This window comes from Balearica regulorum, chromosome 3 (genome assembly GCF_011004875.1).
Source record: "Balearica regulorum gibbericeps isolate bBalReg1 chromosome 3, bBalReg1.pri, whole genome shotgun sequence".
NCBI classification, from domain to species: domain Eukaryota; kingdom Metazoa; phylum Chordata; class Aves; order Gruiformes; family Gruidae; genus Balearica; species Balearica regulorum.
Genome location: NC_046186.1, coordinates 95,250,235 through 95,271,854, shown reverse-complemented (window position 1 = coordinate 95,271,854; position 21,620 = coordinate 95,250,235). Strand labels below are relative to the sequence as shown.

At 46.0% G+C, this 21,620-nt stretch overlaps 1 protein-coding gene across 7 annotated transcripts in view; it reads left to right on the top strand.

Moving 5' to 3' along the window:
- The first annotated feature begins 5,080 nt into the window (after positions 1–5,080).
- Positions 5,081–21,620, top strand: part of LOC104635800 (uncharacterized) — a 62,596-nt gene continuing 46,056 nt past the window's right edge. For 3 of the 7 annotated variants that reach the window (XM_075749039.1, XM_075749037.1, XM_075749041.1), the window contains exons 1-2: positions 5,082–5,329; positions 5,411–5,732. In XM_075749039.1, coding sequence (XP_075605154.1) covers positions 5,628–5,732 — 105 coding nt within the window. In that variant the 5' untranslated portion in view covers positions 5,082–5,329; positions 5,411–5,627. Of the gene's footprint in view, positions 5,330–5,410; positions 5,733–12,049; positions 12,219–21,620 lie in introns of all 7 variants that reach the window. The other 4 variants (XM_075749043.1, XM_075749042.1, XM_075749038.1 and 1 more) reach the window with 4 other exon arrangements.

The window sequence follows — 21,620 nt, the reverse complement described above, 5'->3', positions numbered from 1 at the left end:
TGGCCCTGTGAGTGCTGCCTATGTGGAGATTACCAAGTGGGTGTCATGGGGCCCCTTCCAATCCCGTTTGCAGAGGAAGAAATGTCTGCAGTACCAGCTAGAGAAGCTTAGTATAAACGGTCCTGGTAATCCTGCTCTCCCTGATTCCCAGTGTATTAGCCACACGCTGACTTACCAATCGGCCCTAGCAATTTGCAGGGAGAGAATGGGCAACAAGGGAGTTATAACTGAGATGGGGCTGCCCAGCAGTGCTGTTAAGAGGATCATCTCTTTTCCTTACTGCTGTCACATGGCCCATGCTGCATGGTGATTGTTTCTTTATCAAATAACAGGGATTGGTAATTTCTGAACACCTTTCTCTTCAATTTCTTTTCTGCTTCTTTTCCTCTTTTTGTGGCAGTCAAAAACTGCATCTGAAAAAACATGTATCCTAGGTAGTTCATTCCTCAGAAGTGCCTAAAAGAGATGTATCTCAAAGAGAACAGATAGCTGTCAGTCTCAACGATCTCTGACCAGCCCTTCCTGAGACTCCTTTAATGTCCGAAGTGTTTGCATAACAGCAGCTGGCTCGGTTCTGGGACAGTTTGTAGCCATTAAGGTAATGGTGGCCAGTTCTCACCCTTGGGTCCCTATAGCCTTAGTGTAGGGCTCCATTGTGACCACAGGTGAGCTGTTTCCCAACTGCCTGCCCTGCACTCCTGGTATAAAGACCACATGGCCAGAGCTTGGAGAGCACTTGTGTATGCTGGAACTTGATTCCTGCAGCTGGGCTGGCCACAGGGTGCTTACAGTTTGTATGGTGGGGACTTGGCTTGGCTTGGCCTGTGTTAAGACAGACATCACACAGAGGCAAAGTCAGAGATGATCGCTTCTGGAGGAGCAATTCTGCTCAGCAATTCACACACTCAAGGAGAAATGCTCTGTGGTACCTGCCATAAGTGATTGGTGGCTGCCTCAAGGATAGAGCTCAGTGCACTTTGCCTGTTTTGTCAGTCATACTGTTCTGGGAACAATTCTCATTATTTTTCTGGACTGTCCTTCTCCCCTGCTTTTATCTACATACATTGGACTGTGGCTGAGACGGTTGATGGATGGCCCTGCTCTGTGGCACCATTCAGGATGTGCCTGGCTTTGGGCCCACATCTTCCTCCAGCAAGCTCTAGGCTCAGCTTTCATCCTGCTTGTGCCTTGCTTTTAGCATTGTGCTTGGCCGACAGATGCTCCTTCTGTGCCCAGCACTGGCTGTAGCTCCAGTGTCTGTCTCAGACATCACCCATTTAGGGTCATAAGTGAGAGGGTACGGATGTGTTTTTTCCAGCTCTGTCTCCCTTGGTGTAATGAGGGGAGATCCCCAATAGATGGCACTTGAACCTCTTCCCTGGCAGGTTTTTTTGCCTTCTACATCATGATGCTCAGACCAGCGTCCGCACAGATGCAGCACGATCCTGCTATGGCACAGGGCAGTGTGTGGGAAAGGGAAGGAGAAGAGCAGTTCATGTGCAAGGTGGGCCGAGAAAATCCCCTGGTGACTTCAAAGGGTGAAAATAACATCTCTTTCCTTATGAAAAGGCTTGGCCAGGCCTGCCTAATGGGGCCTTCTGCACCCACACACATTCCTGTTCTTGCATCTTGCAATGCCAGTGGTACACCCTGGGCAGGATAAGCTGCAGAAGGCATTAGATTGTCCTCTGGGCACAATGGGAAACACAGCTCAGGGAATCTGTGCATTAAACTAATCCTCACTGCATTGTCTTCACCGCTGCCTGTCTCACCTGCGGTACTGTTTGGCTAGGATTCCCACAGAGGAATGTCTTGGAGGGAAAAGATGTGGTGCACCAAGAGCTAAGGCAGTTCTCCAGGGATGTATTGCCCATTGCAGCAGCAGGCAGGAACATGTGGGTATTGTGGAAGTGAACCAGGATCCTGGCTCAGCTCACAGCCCCCTGCCCTCTCCCTGTCTCCACAATGCCACGTGTTCTTGCAGGGGAAGCTTGTCACTTGCTTCCCTTCTGCTCCTGGTTTGGCCATAAGGAATTTAAACAGATCTTCAAGCAATGCTGGAGCAGGCTTGTGGGCTTACCATAAATGTTATGCAATGCATTTTTCATGTTTTTATCATGTGGCCAGAGGAAACTTGGCCTCTTTGACTAGGTTTGAGATTTGGATTTGGTTTGAACCCAGTAGGCAGATCAAAACTCCAGGGGTGAGAAACCCACAGGAACAAAAACCAAAGCAAAGCGATCACATGAGATGCTTGGGAATTGAAAGCACTGAATCTTGCATAGCTCCAGCAGTGTGATCTAGTAACAGGCTAGATTACAGTTTGGGAGCATACAGCTAGAGGCCAGGAGATACCACTTCTATTCTTGGATCTTCCACAGCTTTCCTCAGTGACCTTCAGAAAATCAAGTAACCTTCCTCTGTCTTAGTTTTCTCCTTTGGGAATAATACTATTACTTACCCCTGGAAAATATTTTGCTGTCCTTGGATAGAAGTTACTTGGTAGTGTTCTGCAACCTGTATGTGTGTGGAGAAGCAACACCTCCAGACCTCACAGGAAGCTTTCTTTCCAGTATGTGATGCAGGAACATGACTTGTCATCTACTGGGAACTCATCTAGCATGTCAAGCCTCATCCTCAGGGCAGGGATCACGTAAGACAAGAGTTGGAGCAGTAAGTTGCAGCTCTGCTTTCTGCAAGGGCTTCTTTTCTTCTGGGGGTCTGGTAAATTTCTTGTCACTGGTTACAGCAGTGTGTCACTGTGCCTCATTCAGAGGAGATGCTGGATGCTGTGGATCAATGAAGAGCTTGTGATCTGTCAATCAGTTGCTCCTGGCATTGTGGCAGTGGAGCAAGAGAGAGGCCATGGTACTTTACCAGTGCGAGGTGCAAGGTTAGGTGGGAAGGAACCTGAGAGTGTGAGTTTCTCCTGAGCCTGCTGGAACACAGAGGTGCTCATGGCTATGTGGTCTGAGAAAACACTGGGAGCAGGTGTGTATAACTTGACCCCCAAAAGACCTGGGTGTACCCAAAGTTGGTGTTCCTGGCTATTCTGGTTTTATGAAATACAAAGCAAGAAAGAAATAGCTGCTCTGCAGGTACCTGCTGAAACACCTGTAGGCAAAGGTTGCAGAAGCAGAGTTAACACAAGGAATTATACTATTAGTTTCTGTCACATCACAAGTGCCATTACAAAGCCTCTTTGGTACTTGCTTTAGGCAGTTGTCATTGGCAGCATTGTCCCAGGAGAAGGTTAGGCAGCCTAGCATGAACCCACCACCAGGCTGTGGTCACTGCTGCTGTTTCACGCTTAGTGGGGTAGTATGAGATCAGCTAAAGGCTGTGAGGTGTTGCAGGTGGGGTGGCAGGTTCTGCTTTTCTCTGTTTCAGGGAGCTTTTTCAGCTTTGTCCATCCTGAGACAAACAACTGGGCCCTGGCATGTGCCGCTCCCGACGCTTGAACCTGGAGAACTCAAATATGGGAAAGCAATCATACCCAGTAGTTTAAGCTGACTGTGGTTATAGGTCATATCTTACAGACCATTACAAGGAAAGCCAGCAGCTGCAGAGCCAGAATAGGGAATGAATAAAGGTCTGGGGAATTTGGTTTTATATGAAAAAAAAAAGAATCTTCTTAAGTGCTGTTCACCAGGGTAAGAGACTCTCAGTTGTCAGGCTTTGGAATGTACCTTGATTATTGGTTAGGGAGCAGCAATAATTCTTACCTAACATTAGATATATTATTGCAGAGCTCTGCTTTCATCTGGCATTTTACTGTCTCCCGTTGGAGGCAGGATGCAAGACTAGTGTCTGATAATGTGCACCATTACCTGTCTTCCTGTATTCATGCAGTAAGGAAACCAGAAGTATCTAGAACAACATAAGGTGATTTAGAATCATAAGATTGGATGTTGATTTCAATTTGGTGTGAACTGGGGGAAAACCAGGTGAAAATAAGTCCACAGTGTGAATGCAGAACTCACAGAGCAAGTATGGTTTAATAGATGAGATCGTTTCCTACTGCAGGCATCTTCTAAGAAGGCACTATCTGAAAAGCAGAAACATTGTTTTCTGGCTCAGACTCTGCCTGTTGTACTCCTTCAAGAAAAATAGCTAACTGGAGCTGAACTGAGGCCCTTTCCCCTGCAGCAAAGATGTTCTCTTTCTTTTCCACAGTCAGCATTTTATGAGTGCTCTTTCCTTATCTCGTTACAGGCGTGCTGGCTGAGAATGGGGAACTGATACGTTAACCAGCCTGTGCTCCTCTGGAATTTGTACGCAAGCAGAGACCTCCTGAGCGCTTCTGAACTTGTCCCAGGAGGAAGGTTGGGACCAAAGGCACTGCTGGCCCCGCAGGACTGGTAATGGGCAAAAGGGACCTTTCACCTAGACATGGGGAGTTGATCACTGGCATGGAGTTGGCAGTAGGTGAAAGCCCTTCGTTGTTACTGCTGGCAAACCTGCCGGTGGCTTCCTGTGGGTTCAAAGCAGCTGGGAGCGTATCAGTCAATCCCTGATTAACTTTTCCGACTGTTTTGCCAGGGAGGTGCGGGAGGACGGGCCATGGAAATGGAGCACCTTGCTCATACCCGAGGGCAGCTGGTGCAGCAGAAGCCAGTACCATCCTGGCCCTGTGCTTGCATTTCCAGTGAGAAAAGGTGGTGGGGAGTTTCCTTGCTGCTGCGAGCCCTTCGCAAGCTCCCTGGGAGGCTCAAGGGACTCGAAAGGGGATACGGGAGGCCTCCCTGTGGGTCAGTGCTCAGAATCGGGACAGGACTGATAGGTCACGGCATCCTGTTACCCTCCTGGGCTGAGGAGGCTGCGAGCCAGGATGTGCTACAGCACAGTTGTCAGTCTGCTACGTCCTGAGCGGAGCCCACCCAGGTCCGGGACCTCAGGGAACGCCTCCTGGGACTGGCCGCCGGTGGCATCGCGGCGGCCCTGCTGCAGACCCTCGGGCACCCTCCGGGCCTCAGGAGTAGGGACCAGCGGTCACGCCGGCGGGGCCCCTTTAAGCGGAGGCCCCGCCCCGTCCCGCCCCGTCCGGCCAATGGGCACCGCGGCTGCCGCGCCGTTTGTTACAAGTTTCCCGTCGCGAGCAGGGGTGCGGGTGGCCGCAGCGGTGCGGGAGCTTCGGGTGGCGGCGGCGCCCTAGGGCAGCGGGGCGCGATGCCCGATCCCCGCCTGGGGCTGCCGGCGTCGCGGCTGACGGGGCAAGCGGGAGCGCTGCCATGAGCGGAGCCCGGGGCCTCGGCTAGGGAGCTCTGCCGTCCTTCAATAAACACTCTGCGCTGAATGTCTCTTGTCCCTTGCAGCACGCTGCCAGCTGGTACCTCCCTCCTTTCTGAAGCGTAACCGGGGAGGGGGGTGGAAAGCAAAGGAAGTTTGGTATTTATTTTTTTTTTTTTAGGCTTTGGAAAGGGATTCCCACTCTTTCCCCCAGCGGAGGGCTGTAGGACAGTGTGGTGGCAGAGGAGAGAGAGGGGCACAGCTGGAAGCGAGCTGTCCGGAGCCTTGCTCCCCTCACCCCCGCCGCCGTGTACCTGGGGGTGCTGGATGCAAGCTTTGCGGAGCTCCTCCAAGCGTAGCAGCAGCGGCTCGGCAGATGTAGATGCGTGCGTGTATGTATGCTTAACCCTTTCTTCGCTCCTCGGATTTGTACCATGCTGAAGATCCTCACCAAAAAGCTCAAGAACCAGAGTTTGAACGAAATTCAACCTTTCCAGCTAAAGGTAAGAACAGCTGCTTTTCTCTCGGTTGTTTTTTGCACCCTTCAGGTAACTAATAACGGGGCCTTGAGACGCTAGTAACTTGCGGTGTTTATTATGCTGGGCCAGTTTCCTCTCAGCCAGTGTGCTCAGTAGGAACTGGCCTAGGCTGTATTTCTGTTACTGAAGTCCTGTTGCTTTGCTCTGAGTTACCCTGCACAACTCAATAGGTAATACAGAAAAGTGGATAAAGGCATATGTATCTATCTGTTCTTTAGAAGTATTTACTTTTAATAGGGTTCACATTTAGCTATATAGGCATTTGCCTGTCTGTCTAGTTACCTTTGTATGTGTGCAGTCTGTTGTCTCCCAGCCTTCACCTGGCTAGAACCCCAGTGTGCTAGGTAATGTACAAACATGGTTTGCCTAATATGCCTTCCAGCTTGTTATTTGCATTTCTCTCCCTTCTGGTCTTGAAGACTGGAATCTGAGCTGAAGTTTGCAACCTGGCTCACTGCATTGACCCATGGCTTTCTGAACTCTGCTTACATCCTTTCTTAGTGTTCAAAAGAAAATTGAGGATCACAGATTTAGGATAAGAAGTGTCTAAGCTCTTCCTGCCAAATGCAAGGAGAAATTTTTGAGCCATATGCCGTGGGATAAAAATGGAGTCGTGATGAGTTGCTTACAAAAAATCACCAGATCCTGATTTGGCAAAAGTGTTGTGAACTGAGGGATACTTGCTGAAATCAGCAGAGTTACTCTGGATTGGCATCAGTACTGTGAGAAGTGTAGTGCCTGGCCCCAAATCAAAGAAGGGATCTGGGAAAAGTAGCAGCCCTTGTTGCCCGAGTTGGGGGCTGGGGATCCGTATACCAGACTCTAGTGGAGTCTTTTGTATGTGTTACACAGAGGCGGATTGCTGTGTGGCTGCACTTCTGCGCAGTCACTCTGGACAGGCTGATGGCAACTTTGTTAGAAACAGTGCTGATGTTTCCTCAAAGTTTGCTGCGTCCATGTTCTTCCTGCAGGGACTGCACACTCTGTGGCTCTTGAGGGAGGCAGGATTAGATTTTATTTTTGGAAATAAAATAAGGTTGTAGTGGACGTATTCAGTGCGGAATATCTTGGCAGAGGCAGTGGGGGATTTCTTTTGAACGCTGTTTCTGGGCCTTGTGGCTAGAATTGCCTCCTTTAGTGTTATTATTTGTCTCTTGGAGCCTCAGGTTGTGAAACCATGAGAATCTTTGGAAGGAGCTTTCAGGATGCTTGGAGGCATGCAGGAAAACCCACAGGAGTGGGTATCTGCAGCCATTTTGTTCATATTAGTGCCAAGGTTTTGTGCTGCAAACAGGTGGTCTGCATTTTTGCAGGCTCAATAGAGAAGGGAGACTTAAGCTTGCAACTGTTTCTTGCAAGGCTAATGCATAGACCATCAGAGGTAGCGTTGCAGCATGCCGTGGGGAGTGGTACAATGAGTGGTATACATGTGTATGGGCAGAAAGCCAGGCTTTCAAACTCTGGGTTTATGTATATTTTGTAGGCCTTTGGGGACCACATGCAGCTGCCTGGTCTTGGTTGAGCATCCTACAAGCATACTAATTGCTTAACAGAGCATGCAGTATTCTCTTAAGTGTTGGGCCAGATCTCCTTGCAGGTGTGGACACGGGATGGGTGTTGTGAGTGGTGTGGGAGCTTCCTGTGGCCACACTGTGTGTGGACCACATGATGAGGCCAAGTGTCCTGTACCATCTCCTTCTACTGCCCTCAGATGATGTGGGGCTGCTGGGCATAGACCGGACTTCTGTCTTCTCAACTTCCTTACACTGCTCTGTGTGCAGGTCTGTGTGTGTTTGGGCATGTGTGGTACATGCATTATTTAAAAGGTCCAGTCTGCTGTCATTGAAACCTAGTGAAAAGTTAGGTGTGAGCATAAAATCAGGTCTGTAGTAGTGTAAGTGGAGAATGAGCAACTAATTTGGATAGACTAAGAACTGATCAGCATCTACCACCCAAATCAAGAGCTTTCTGAGCTTTAAAACCAGTGTGCTTGGCTGCCCTTCTCCTTCATTATCCGCTTGCTTTTGCTCTTTGTGGGAGCTTCCAACAACAGTCATATTCAAGGGAAAACAAGCTGCTGTTATGTTTCTAGCTTGAAACAGTACTGCCATTAGGCAAAGTCCCGGGAGACTGTCCTTGGGTAAATTGTAAGCTTGGGAGATTTGACAAACCTTGGATTGACATGCAAGCTTTGGGAATCTTTTCAGGATGAAATTTCTGCCTGCTGTGAAGATTCCTTTTGGTACCATGTATCCTGAATTGGTTTAGTGTGGCTGCCATAGGTCCTCCTAACCTTCCTCCATTTGGAGAACCTGAGAGGCTGCCATTGCCTCCTGTAAGTGAATCCAGGAAATAAGCTTTAGGTGCTGCTGTAAGGGACTTCTCTGGGTTTTTTATTTTCCCCCTCCTAAAGTTGGTCTTTAGGCGGTTGACAACTAAGGCTGCTCAGAGGGCTTTGGCTCAAGAGGTCTGCTGGTTTCTGCTGGTGTTGCTGAGGAAGTTCATGTCACTTTATTACACTTTCACTAGAAGTCACCATAATGACAAGAGAGATTGACTGACACTTCACCTGCTGTTGGGTTAGTATGTGGTGCCAGCTGTTTCTGGTAAGGGTGGCTGGGCTGTGAAGTGTGGTAGTTAGGGTTCAAATTTGCTTTAGCCTTGGAAGACTGGTCCTGCTGACTTTGCTGTCTCCCCACTGGACACTCATGCCCCTGTAGCAGGGTTAGCTCAGTGGTAGTGTGTCCGCTCCTGAGCTGTTACAGTTCATAGTCCAGCCCATTGGCTTAAAGTCCTTCAGCTGCTGTGGCTAAACCCAAGAAAGGCTTGTGAATTGGAGCCTTGTGCCTCTCAGCCTGTTGTTCCACCTCTTGCTTCAATGGTCTGGTGTTATTTGCTAGAGATTAGGCCAGATGCAGAAACCTCCAGTTTTTGGCTGGCTGTTCGAAATTGGGAGCCAAAAGCAGATCTGACTTTACAGGTTAGGGTTCATCTTTGATAACAGCTGGCAATTGGGTCTGTTCCAGAGCAGACTCTGTGGGCCAAGAGAGAAGAGTGGTAACAGGGGGCTGTCCCATACTGTAGTGAAATCCTTCAAATAAGGAAAGTGAGTGGCCTGTAACTCAAGGCCTGAATTATTTGTTGGTTATCCAGTATTACAGTCTAGCACAGTTTTTCTTACTATTTTCTTTCATAGTTTTGGACTGGTAGCCCTTAGAAGCTCTTCCTGAACTATAAGTCAAATTGTTCAAGGAGCTGTTAAAATGCCTGTCCTGGGGTTGCATGTGGGTTTATGTGATGGACTACTGATATTGAGCCCTTACAAGTACTTTCCAACCGACTTGGTGAGCTCTCTATAAATGAAACTTCTTGTTCATCTCTGCAACTTGGGGTAGGGGTTTCTCACACAAATGCATTTCTTCCAAATCCCTCTTCAACTCTTGTGCCCTTGCGTATTTGTGTAGTGGCTAAAGTGTAGGTGTCTATTTTCTAAGCTTTGCTTGCAAGCAAGCTCCTTGGGGCAGAGAACATCTGGTTGGAACAAGTCTGTGCATTGCAAGTCAAACTAAGCCCTTAATTAGTGGCCCTAGGTGTTATCAGAATGAAACAGTTGGATTGTGGTCTGTTAAAAAATTAACTGGCTGGAACACGTAGCTGAAGAAAACTGAGCACTTTAAGGGTGGCAATTCCATTCCAACTTTGCTGTTGACACAACCAACTTTGGAGGTGATACAATTGATGTTCTAATCAACAAAAGTTGTTAAATTACTTACGTACTTGGCGTATTCCTTTTTGTCCTGGGCAGGAGGTAATTAAGACATGTTTGTCATTTCCTTAATGTCAATCAATGACATTAAGTCATATGTGAGTCCGTTCTGATGACATAGAAACTGCATTTCTCTGCTACATAATTTTAGCCTTATGCTTGCTTACAAGGGAGCTGTGGACTAGGCAATAACAAAGCCACTGTGTCAGCTCTCTTCACGTACCCTTGCAGCTTGTATGTGTTCTGGGGTTGAGTAAGTCATGTCACTTATCTTATGCTGGCATCTGCATCCAAAGTCAGCTATGAGACTCTGGGCTAGCTGGCTGGCCTTGGCAAGTGACTGGGAATCAGTCTGATGCTTCCTATATGAAGAGGGTTCAGTTGGCTGTGCAAAGTGAACCTCAGGCTTGCAAGCAGTGACTTCTGAGTCACTGTCCTGATGGTAGCTGGTTATTCAACAGAGCCAAGAGTGTGTTATTTAAATTTTTTCTCCTCAGAGCAGAAGAGTGAAGTAGCATCGTTATTATTGATGCACAGTGGGCGTGCTTTCAAAGATCCATGTTAAGGCTCATTCTTTGTATGAATGAGGACAGATTGATTTCCTTCTTTCTTTGGGTTGACTGCTTGTCATGTGCTCAGTCAGGCACTGGTCTTCAGGCTGGCTGAAGATAGTTTGGCACAGTGAAAACTTAGCTTCATCTGTCTCCTGTGATGTGTGAATGTTTTCTCTCCTTCATGGATTTTTCAGCACATCCCACCAAACAGGTTCATTCCTTTAGCACTAGAGGACTCTGTTTTACATTGGAGCTTTGCTTTTCCTCCTGGTAATATTAGATGCTTCTGGTTTGTCCTGATCTCACTCAGGAGGTAAACAAGCACTTGCATGAGTGTAAGTATGCAAGTACAATTTTGGCTATTGGAGTATCTATGAATATGCCTGAAGTTAGGTTTGCAATAATTTGGACTAAAATTATGTTAATGGTTTGAAATGCTGTGATAGATACTTAGCCAAGGCAAAGAATAGAGGAGGCAATCCCAGCTGCTCAGAAACCTTAAGTTTTTGAGACTTCTGCCTGAGGCATTGTAAAATAAGAAGTTTGCAATTCTTTCTACTTGGCTTCTAAGGTCTGAATCTTCAAGGAATGTTATTTTTGCTATGCAGACATCCAGCATTGATAATCTCCTGTAATGACTTAAATCCAGAGAGTGGGACTTCAGACAAATTGCAGATACTGCAAATACAGCAAAATTGGAAGTTCATTGACATAGGGATAGTTCAGTGAGACATCTTCTCAGATGGCCTTGTTCATGACTGATATAAAAATATGGGCTAGATGAAAAAAAAAAAAAATCCCCCCTCAGTGTCACAAAGAAATCTCATTACTTCTCCTTGTATTTCCCAATTCTTGATTTTTATTTGAATGAAAAATTGAATTCTGAAAATGTAATACTATGTATTTAACTTTTGCATTTCAGTGAAAACAGGTTAATCCATTTTGGTTTGCTGGACAGTGCAGTTCTACTTCACTTCCTGCTGTCATGCACTGTGTTAAAGCTCCTGAATTTATGTTGCACTGTTTAGGATGCTAAAAGTTTTCCTGTTGCAGGAAAATAGCTTACAGTTGAAGTGAAAATAGAAAGCAGACCCAGGTCATAATTTATTTTAATTATGGCTCTTTCAAAACAGTGGGCTCACCTTTTCTTAAAGTAAAAAGCAAGGCTAGCATCCACTTAGGATATCTCTGTGGAGTGGTAGGTGGGCAGGGCACCACTCTGCTATAGCATGTCAGTCTGGCCAGCTTCTCTGGCTGTTCCTGGAGCATGCCTGGTGCCACAGAAGTGGTGTTGGGATGCCTCAGTATGGGAACCAAGGGCTGTGTTCCTTTTTCAGTGGGAAACATGCTCCTACCTGCAGTGTAGGCAGCACCAACCCCTCCTACCTCCACACATTTATCTGTAGCCCCTGGTCTCCTGTTCAGTGGGATTTGGGTTGCCAGGTGACCCAACTCTTCCTAGCAACCAACATCACAGGTATGTGTGGGCTCAGGGCTGTTTTCTGCTGCAGTAACTGTTGTATGTGGTTGTGGGCAGAGCCTGTTTGTCCTCTTGCCATCGTTGGCCAGCAGAGTCAGCCAGCTAAGCTGTTTTTGAATAGCCACCAGCACCACCCACAACTGCTCAGCATGAACACCCAGGCAAGGATTTAGAGAAAAGCCAATTAGCTGTGACCTTTATCTGCACAGAAAGCATTCCCTGTGTGGTATGAACTCAGCTGTGACCCAGGCCTAAAAGTTGATGTAAAGGATGTATGGCCCAATGCAACCTATGCAGAGTTGTCCCCATGCCAGTCTGGGCATGGGCCTGCCGAAGCTGTGGGGACATAGCACACAGGTGAAACACAGTTGAAGGAAGTCTGGTTTCTTCTGGACCAGCTTGGTCACTCCTTGGGGGTGGACAGCTCAGGGTGCCTTTGGGCATTTCTCCCCTCTCTTGCTATGTTGTTCTTGCTTTTCAGACCCAGTATAACCTCCTTCCTGCTGCGGGCTGGTCTGTTTGGACATTGACCTGGCCTCCATGTGTACCTCAGTATATACATCAGACTGAATTGTTCAGTTGTAGGACAGGCATTTTGAGGCTGGGGCATCTCAGGAGCTGGCTGAGGCCGAGGGAGCAGATCTTACATGGTGAGTAGTCTCTTTTCCTCCTCAGTAATTACTGCAGCACACCAAGTGCTGGACCAGGTGAACTTCTGCTAGTCTCTCTGAGACAGCCCTAGCAGAATGGGAATGCTACAGCAGAGTACCTTTGTGTGGGTTCATCATGTGAAGAGCTCACGTGGTTGCCTCTCTAGTCCAGCCTTGATAGCTTCATGGAGGGTGAAATGGGGATTGATGCCTATGCCCCACTGGCATGCACCTTTTAAATGAGTGTTGTCAGTGAGGAGATGTGGTGAAACCTGGGGAGGTATCACTCAGGCTTGGTAGAGTGTTGGCAGCTATTGACTCTTTTCCTCAAATGAGCTGCCATTGTGTGGGACTCATGTGACTGGGTTGGTTGGTCGTTGTACCCAGCAAACACCTGAGAAAAGCTCTTTTCAGCTTTGCCTGGAATTACCTCCCAACTCTTGTTCCAGCATCAGCCCATATGAGAAGACCTAAGAGTTCAGGGCTGGAAACACCTTCTGGGGAAAAGAGGAAATCAGTGCCAGAGCCTAAGCACCCTGAGGAGGAGGTTTTAGTCATGTCTCCCATTTCAGTGATGGGTTGACCTGAGGTTTGTTGCTTGACTGCAAGGTAAACGAATCTGAATTTAGATTTATGAAAGGACAGGAAATGCCTGGGTAAAATACTCCCAAATACCTCAATATTCATTAATGTCCACAATGAGAGTAGACAGACCTTGGTTTCTGACATTTCTAGGGAACAAACTATTGATTGGCCTTGGGTAGCTGATTAATTGATTTGACAGGCCTACAAACATGGTTTTGAGCCACTGATTTCAAGGAGAACACAGAATTCAAGTTGCTGATGGCATAAAGATCCTATCCTCTTGCACTCATTTTGTTCAGAAATCTGTCTCATCTTACCCCTTCCTAATGGGGTCACACTGTTTCCATGATGCAGGCTATATTTTATTTAACTGATATCCTTACTTCATGGTATCAGAGACCACAATCTGTCAAGCTCTATGTGGGCATAAGATGAGAAGAATACTTCCTTTGAATGGGGAATTTCTCATCTTGAGGAAAGGTGCCAGACAGGCAGCTAGATCCTCCAGTTTGCTGAGCGTGTGTCTGGATGTAAGCTGGGAAAATATAAAATAATCCTTACATATCCTGTCACCCAGTTATTACACACAAAGCCAAGTGGTTGTTCCAGACAGTTGTCTGCAGCCAGACTGTTTTTGTGTGTGTGTTTCTTTTTTAATTTTTTCTTTATTCCTAGGAGTTGGATATTCCAAAGAAATAAGTTCTTTAGCCAAAGGCTAATTAACAGGAGAACACAGTGGTATTTGGTGTGGAGCATATGAAGTGAAATAATTTAGAGGCTTAAAAAATCAGCAGCTTCAATGTGTATATATTTTTGTTCCTAGAAAACCCTTTAATCTGGCTTGGTCAGAACAAGTCATTCTTGGGAAACCCCTCTGGTATTTTGGAGAGGGCTGCAGTGTAATGCAACTTTCCTGTCTTGCTCCTGAAATGGTATTTGGGGTGCTGATTTAGTATGTGGTGCTTGGACGCTGTCTCAGTAGCTATCTGTGGTGAGTTGGATCGGCAAGAACAGTCAGGTTTGATTCTGTGCATCCCCTTGTGTTGTGACACTGCAAGTAAATGCACGTGCTGTGCTTCCGTGTATGGGGCTTAAGAGCACCCGTCCTGTGTTAGACCTGTTTCCACCTGTATCCTGTCTCCTGCAAGTGCCAGAGGTGGGCACCTAGGGGACACCATAAGAATAGCACGTACTTTACTCTTGAGGGCTTCTTGACACAGAACTGCTGTCTGTGCATTAGTAGCCTGGTGGACTACTTTTACCTAAACCTGTCCACTATCCCCCCCACCAAATCTATGTAGGGTCTTTGCATCCAGAACATCCTGTGGCAAAAAGTTTCACACCTTAACTACATGTTGCTGAAGGATCACCTGTTGTTTGTTTAGAACCTGCATCTTACTAATTTAATTTCATGCTTTCTGCCTCATATATTGCAGGAGAGAGTAAACATTCAAATTAGTCTGTGTCACTCATCTCTAGCCCATCTCTACATGTGCAGGGTGAAGAGACCACCCCTTTGGCCAGATTCTCCTGACTAGGAATCACTTGGAATCACACAATGCCTACCAGGAAAGGATCTGGTGCAGTGAGAGCCATTGCAAGTTTCTACATGGTCCTAACTCTTACTTTAAAGATATCTGACTAGATGGATCAAAGATCTGGTCTTGAAGGATTATCCTATATTACTGGCTTGCTCCATGATAAAACACAGGAAGTTTGGTGTAAATCCATAGAGATGAAACAGCTCTTGTCCACTTGCACTCAGAAGGGTTAATGTGGGATTTTTAGAGGAGGAGAAGCCTGAAATGTCTCATGTGCTCCAAATGCATTTTCCAGCCTGACTATAAGGCGCTGTTCCTTGTGTTTGCAAATCTGGCTAATGCAGTTCTTTATGGCTGAGCAGAGGTGAGTGTCGAGTGAGGTCTCCCAACACAGGCAACTTCTGCTCAGCTAATGAAGTATCCCAGGGCAATGGCAGTTGCCCTCTCCAGGCCCTTTTGAGGAGGGAATGGAAAAACTGTTACCAGATGTGTTGTTTATGCAAGCTGCCATCAGCTGTACTTCCTGGTAGAGGGAACCCATGCAATGCCGGGGGGTTGCTGTAAACAGTCAGAGAAGCTGGGCTGTGCAAAGGGACCTCTTTTCATCTGAGCAACATGGTAACTGAGCTAGGCCAGTGGGGATGGGGTGGGAGTGTATTTAAATCCCTGTGGCCTAAGCAGAAATGGTTGGCACTGGTGTGAGCAGCCATCTCCCATCCTCCCCTCTCTCAGTACAGGCATTACAGATAAGATTAACTATGCGGTAGGTGCCTCTCCAGTTCTAGGTATCCCTTGTACTCTCTTCTGAGAGGGTTGTCAGCCTGTGATAAATAACGCTACTTTTAATCTGTCTGTGTTTGCAGCTGAGGTTCAGCAGCAAATGGGCTGTAAATTACAGATAGAGCTAAGTTGCTATATCTTAACACAGGGTGGATGAGGGTTTGTAATGAAGGTCTTTAATCCTTCAGGCTCCTTGTCTTTCTGGACTGCTGTGCTTTGTGGTGTCAACACTGCTGAATAACACTGCTCCTGTGGGGTGTGAGCCAGCGGAATGCCAGGGCTCCATGCTGTGAGCTGTCAGAGGGGTTGACCTCCTTTACAAAGGGATCTCTTCACAGCAGAACCATTTTGTAGGTTGCTGCTTCTTTCTGATGGGTGTTTCCTGACACTTTATCGCTGTTTTCTTTGCTAATTCCCTCCTGAACTATGTATGTAACTTGCTGTCTCCATGCATAGGGTGACAAAGGTAGCAGGTGGATGCTAGTTTTCCAAGAGAATTCTTGAGACTTTGATACAAATTAGCCATAAATCTTTATCACATCATCAAAGCCATGAGTAGAGTAACAGAGCTGGAGAGAAATGTTACTGTGTGGCTCTATCGCATGCAGGTGGCTGCTGGCTGAGGCCAGGCTGTGCTGGGTATTTGTACTGAGTGGTGGGAGGAGAGTAGGAGACTTGCTGGGGACTTACTGGGAAGCGGTACTTCTGGAAGCTTCACTTACAGATAGAAGTGGAGTTGGAGGAGTGTATGGTTTCTGTCACCATAGCAAGAGCTATAAACCGTAACTGGCCTCTTAAGCTAACAACATAGGGATATTTTGAGAATTTTGTAAAAATTCTTGCTACCAGAAAGGACGATACCTATCACAGCATGGAGCTGCAGCATTCCCCTGGCTCTTGTACTACAGCAGCGTTCTTATGTGGTAAAACATAGTGGTCTGGGAAGGCAAGGAGAAAACTGGAGGATTAAAGGCTCTACTTCAGTTGTAACACCTTTGTTACCAGACTCCATCCACCTGCTGAGTGAGGGTTGTAATGACTTCATGCCATCTGTAATTTCTAACATAGTGACCTGTTAAATTGTAGCCCCAAACATGACTGCAGCTATTCTTATACAGAGATATTCTGGTTCTCATAGTAGCTTTGAGGATAAGTAAACCAAATGGAGTTCTCTAAGATTTGGGGTGTTTTGGGTGTTAAGGACCACAGTCTGGGTGTCTACTGGCCAGGAGGCTTTTTAAAGAGTCTTATTTTAGTTGCTAGCATTCCTTTGTGTCCTCTGTTGCCACACAAGTTTGGCTGGTGGGAGGAGCGTGTGCATATACGTGGGTGTCTATACCATTAGTCTCTGCTGGGTAGAACTGAGTCTGTTGTAGTCTCTTTGCAAGTACTGTCTTCTGGAGGTTTATCTTGAGTGGAATTTGAAAAGATGATCTTGGTTTTGCTCTTCTCAAAAGCTCTGGGTGACTGTTGTTAGAACAGACCCATAGTGGATAGGAGTCAATGGAAAAGGCTATTGCTGTGGCTCACCTGATACCTGTGTTTAAGACCTGATCACTAGCTGTTGTAAAACAGTGGAGCTCAATTGTAACCAGTCTCTGTGCCCCTTTCCAGCACTGAAGCCAGCCCCGCTGCACTTGTCTCTGCATAGTCCTCTCATCCATTCCACTTGCAAATGATCCCAAAGCCTAGGGCAGTGCCCTGTCCTCTCTGTAGTTCTAGTCAGCTTTCGCCACGGTTGTAACTTCTGTCCAGGAGCTGTACAGAGTAGATAAACGTAATCTTACCATGCAAACAATATGTTCAAAACACACGTATTAATTTATTTGTGGAATTATAGAAGGATGAGGGAGAAGATTTAAAACAAAAAGAGGACCAGGCATGCGTCTCCCCACACCAACCTATCACTTGTATCCTTGCTGTTCTGTGCAAGCCTAGTGTTTTCCTCTCAAGATCTAGGTAACCCAACTTAAGCCCATGCCTCTGGAAATGAAGTTCGGTCATTGTTCTGCAGAACAGAAGCTCACTTTCTGTGATCTGTGGTTAATGACTCCCACCACTTGCACCCTGAAAGCTGCCAGTCACCATGTTTGCCTGTGTAAGGTAAGCATTCAACAAAAATGACACCTGTATTGTTAAAACATTGTGGACTCTCTGCCTCCCTCAAACCTGTGAAACCACTGATGGTTAACTAGACTCTAGACCCATGCAGAAGATGACGTGTCTGACTAAATGTGTAGCATTCCTGCAAAAAAATAGGAATTTTGCTGTCTTTGTCATGGGGCAGCTTTGAGGAGTGCTGTGTCCCACTGGCCCATCACCACTTTCACTGACTCAGCCAGACAGCTGCTCTGTCAAGCAGGATAATGTTCAAGGTTTATGTACCCTGGATTTGAATTGTAGCCATTTGCAAGGAAATGGGGGAAAGGAGTTTGGAGGCAGAGCTATTATGAAAATTAAAAAGAAAAATAGTAATAACAGAAAAAATACTTTAGAAAGCTTTTCCAAACTAGGACTGTTCTGGCTGGAAGTTTAGCTCTTGAAGGACCCCAGCTGTAAAACCCAGATCTAGTCTGGGCAGTCATATCTCACTTGTAGATGTTTGGAGACTGAACTGAACTTTTCCTCTAATTTCTAACTCTACTTTTCTTGAGGAGAGCGAGTGATACAGGCTCTTTTACTACCATAAATTGTCCCTGTAATGCTGAATATCTCCAAAACAAGATTTAAAGGAGAACATGGGAGAGGAGTTAGATGTTAATTTGAAGGTCTGTTTGACTCACTCCTTCCTTCATGTTGTTCCATGGTTCAAAAGTGCCTTTCAGTGTCTCAATCTCCCTTGTTTTCCCTCTCTCTCTAATTCAGAGTTTCTTATAATTGCAAGGATGGCACCTCCCTCTTTCAAGATCAGGCAGTGTCCCATGGCAACTACAGCAATTGTTGACCTGGAAAAATAACAGTGGGGAAATTTAGTAAAATGTTTTTACTAAAGCCCAGCAGTGGGAAGAAGAGCCAGCAGCAGAGCCCTGTGCTGTAGGATGCCAATGTCTCTAGCAGCTGCTCTGTAGACAGTGCAGCAGGAAGAAGGTAAGTGAGCACTGTTTTCATTTCTTCAGTCTGAAGAAATGGGAATCAGTTCCCCATAGCAGACGTATCAGTCATGGTGAGCTGCTCATCCCTTTCTGCTTTTTTGCCAGGAACCAGTGAGTGAGACAACTCAGCAAAGTCTCTTTCCAGGGCTTTGCTGGAGTGCCAGGGCTCAAGTGAATGAGCGTGTGACACAAACACCTTTATACGCAGGAGCACAGGCCGCATCGGCCTCTGCTGGGGAAGCTACCTCCCTAGAGGTAAACTCCCTCCCTCCAGAGGGGGATTGGGAATGATGCCGTCCAGCCTGTGTGCATTCTTGATTCAAGCTGGGAATGAGGGGTTTGCCTGTGGTCAGTTGTATCTTTGTCTTACCTGCTCCTCACGCGCACACACTCCACTGCACTGAACTACCTTGTTGGTGTTTTAGTTTTTTAGAACAATACAGCCATTAAGTGAAGCCTGTTGGTAGAGATTTGTTCTGCCTTAGAAGTGAGATTCTCTTCTCTTTTGTAAGCTCCCAGATGAGTCTTAATATAATTACTTTTGATCATATGATAGCAGGTTAATTTCTCTTCTGTAAGCAAAACAAAGAGGAACTTCATGTTCCAGGGTGACCAGACCCTTTTGGACCTGAGCAGTTCTGGTTGCAGCTAGTTATCATACTCAGTTCTCAAGCAGCAGTGTGATGAGAAAGGCAAATCTTTTTTTCTATCTCTAGCTTTTTCTTCTGTCAGATAGTTTGTCTTTCATGCTGAATCTCCCTCAAGGTATTAAGCTTTACACTCATAAATACCGTCTGGTTATTCTTCACAAACCCATCTTTTCTTACTGGAGACTGATGCAAAATCAAATGCATGGGGAAGTTTGTCCATGTTTCCATCTGGCATGGTAAGAGTCCTTAGCCTGACAGAAGGTATGTCTGGTGCTGGAGATGAAGGACCCAGGTGTAAGACTGAGATCCTCATCAGCAGGAGGGTGCTGACTTTGAACTTCAGATCCGATGCACTCCTGAAGAAAGACTGGAGGGTGGATGGGTACCCATCCTTTCTTTTCTGGCTTGTTTTGTGCCATGGCTTGTAAGCATTCACGCATCTATGTGAATTGGAGATTTCTTTCTCTTTAACTTTGCATATTAAGGTACAGACTGTACTGGGCACAGTCCTGGGCAACCTGTTGTAGCTGACTCAGCTTGAGCAGGGGCTTGGGCTAGATGATACCAAGAGGTCTGTTGCAATCTAAACAGTTCTGTGATTCGTGTGCTGTGAATGAAGCCATGATCTAGTGGGATTTTTGACATGGAGATAAAATTTTCTGTTATTGCAGTGCCACAATTCTGAGTTTGTGAGGTAAACAAGGCTGTGCTGCCTCAAACAAAAGTAAATCTGTGGCTAATACAAGACAGGGACTGTGCAAGGGAAGCTGGAGGCCTGAACACAATACAGCTGTGTTTAGTGGAATGCTTTTGAAGAGAGGACAGTGTTACTCTTAAAGCTTGAGAAGAGTAAAGGGAGAGAGCATTTATCTCCAACTAGTCAGAGCATTAGTCTTTGATTCCCTATATCTTTATGGTTTCTGGAAAGTCTTTTTATCCATACAGACAGATAGTCCTTTTTTTGATCTTCTATTAGTATTTGCCTGAGTGGTATATTACAGCGAGGAGTTTCATATGTAAAATTTGAACTCTGCAAGATGAATGGTTAGTCTGCTATGAATGATGGTTCTCTGTTAGGGAACATGGGAGCTAGGGTCTCATACATAGAAGCTTGGGAGACTTCAATTCCCACAACCAGGGTATAATTTGTGGAAGGATTTACTAATAAAAAGAGAATGTAACAATACTAAAATAGAAGACCTTCCTATATGACAAATGGGGGGAAATGATGATGTCTCTGAAAGATGTGAAGACCAAGCAGGAGGGTTTTTGCATGTATGTAACCAACACAGAATCAGACATGAGAGGACTTCTGAAAGATAGTGCAGGTCATGGGACACAAGAGGCAATGTGACTTCTGAGTCTTATGCATGAGTGAAGTAAACAGATTATAAAATGCACAACTGCTGGATTTTATGGCTTTTTATGGTTAGCCTGTGATGTATATTATGAAAATATTCTAATTTCTGAGGGTATTGTCTAGAACAAGGGTATAATAAACCAGTGGGAATAATGGGAGAAACCAAGTCTGAATGTTGGGAGAAATGTGTGACTGGTATGTTCTTCTGAAGGAAAAGGTGGGGTCAGGAAGAGTGGCTCAGTAGGTGTCTCTAATTGCCTTCATTCTGAAAAGCACTTGATATATTGCTCATAAAAATCATGGTTGATTCTAGAAGAGCGAGTGGGTACTTTTCCATGGCTGGCATGACGAGGATGATTAGCAAGACTGCGGGAGCTCCTTTTTTCCATGAAGCCTTTCGTATTGTCTTATCGCTTTAATTTCTTTGGGATATACTATGGGACCAAATCCAGACTCAGTATCTTCTTGTTTGAAAGAGACTTCTCTCACAGGTGCTCTGAACAAAGCTTCTAGAGAAGTGTTTGAGGCAACTCACAGGGGATTAGTCTTGGGCTGCCTATGGGACTGGGGAGGACTTAGCAGAGGAGAGTTATCCATATGTGTCTAGGGGCTAGCAAAATTGCACTTGTACAGGGAGGAGTGAATATTTTGGAAGCCAGTAGACACTAAGACCTTCAATATGTCAATCATTGACTCAAATCCAACTCCTATCTTAAGCATCCCAAGCCAGTGACATTGTACAGCAGCTCTTTGACCTGCATGTGCCTCTTTTGGAAGCAGCGCCATGCCATGTATTGACATGTACATAATACAAAAACTGGAGCTGATTGGTTTCCCATGCAGAGCTGTTAAACCTCACTGAAAGCCCTGCCATGTCCAAATGAAGGGTTTTTATGTGGGAATGAGCCACAGACTAAGGTCAGTACCTCTTGAATTAGAACTGGAGCCTTAATTTTTGTAATGAAGACAGGACTGCTGTCTGTCTGAACAGCAGCTAGCACAATGGCACCTCAGTGTCAGCTGTTCCCTCTATGAACTACCATGGCACAAACAAGGTATTATACCTGTTGTGGCACAACTAGAAGTCTGTTAATTTGACAATGTTGCTCAGTGCCAGCTGCCTTTATTAAATGACGCATGTGTGTGAACACGCACAAGAAAATTGTAGTTGCAGTGGGAAAAACAACCCCCTGCATTTACTTCAAGAATATCAGCAATGGGGATAAATCTGTGCCGCTTTCCCAATTCATCATTTGGCAGTTGGGAAAGTAGTTTAAAGACTAGCAAGGAAGGAAAATATTTTCTGATTTCTTAAAGGGCAATGTAAATATAGAAGAGCAAAAGGTAGCTTTAAAAAAGGAGGAAAAAAGATGGCAACAGGCTTTTGGGGAAAC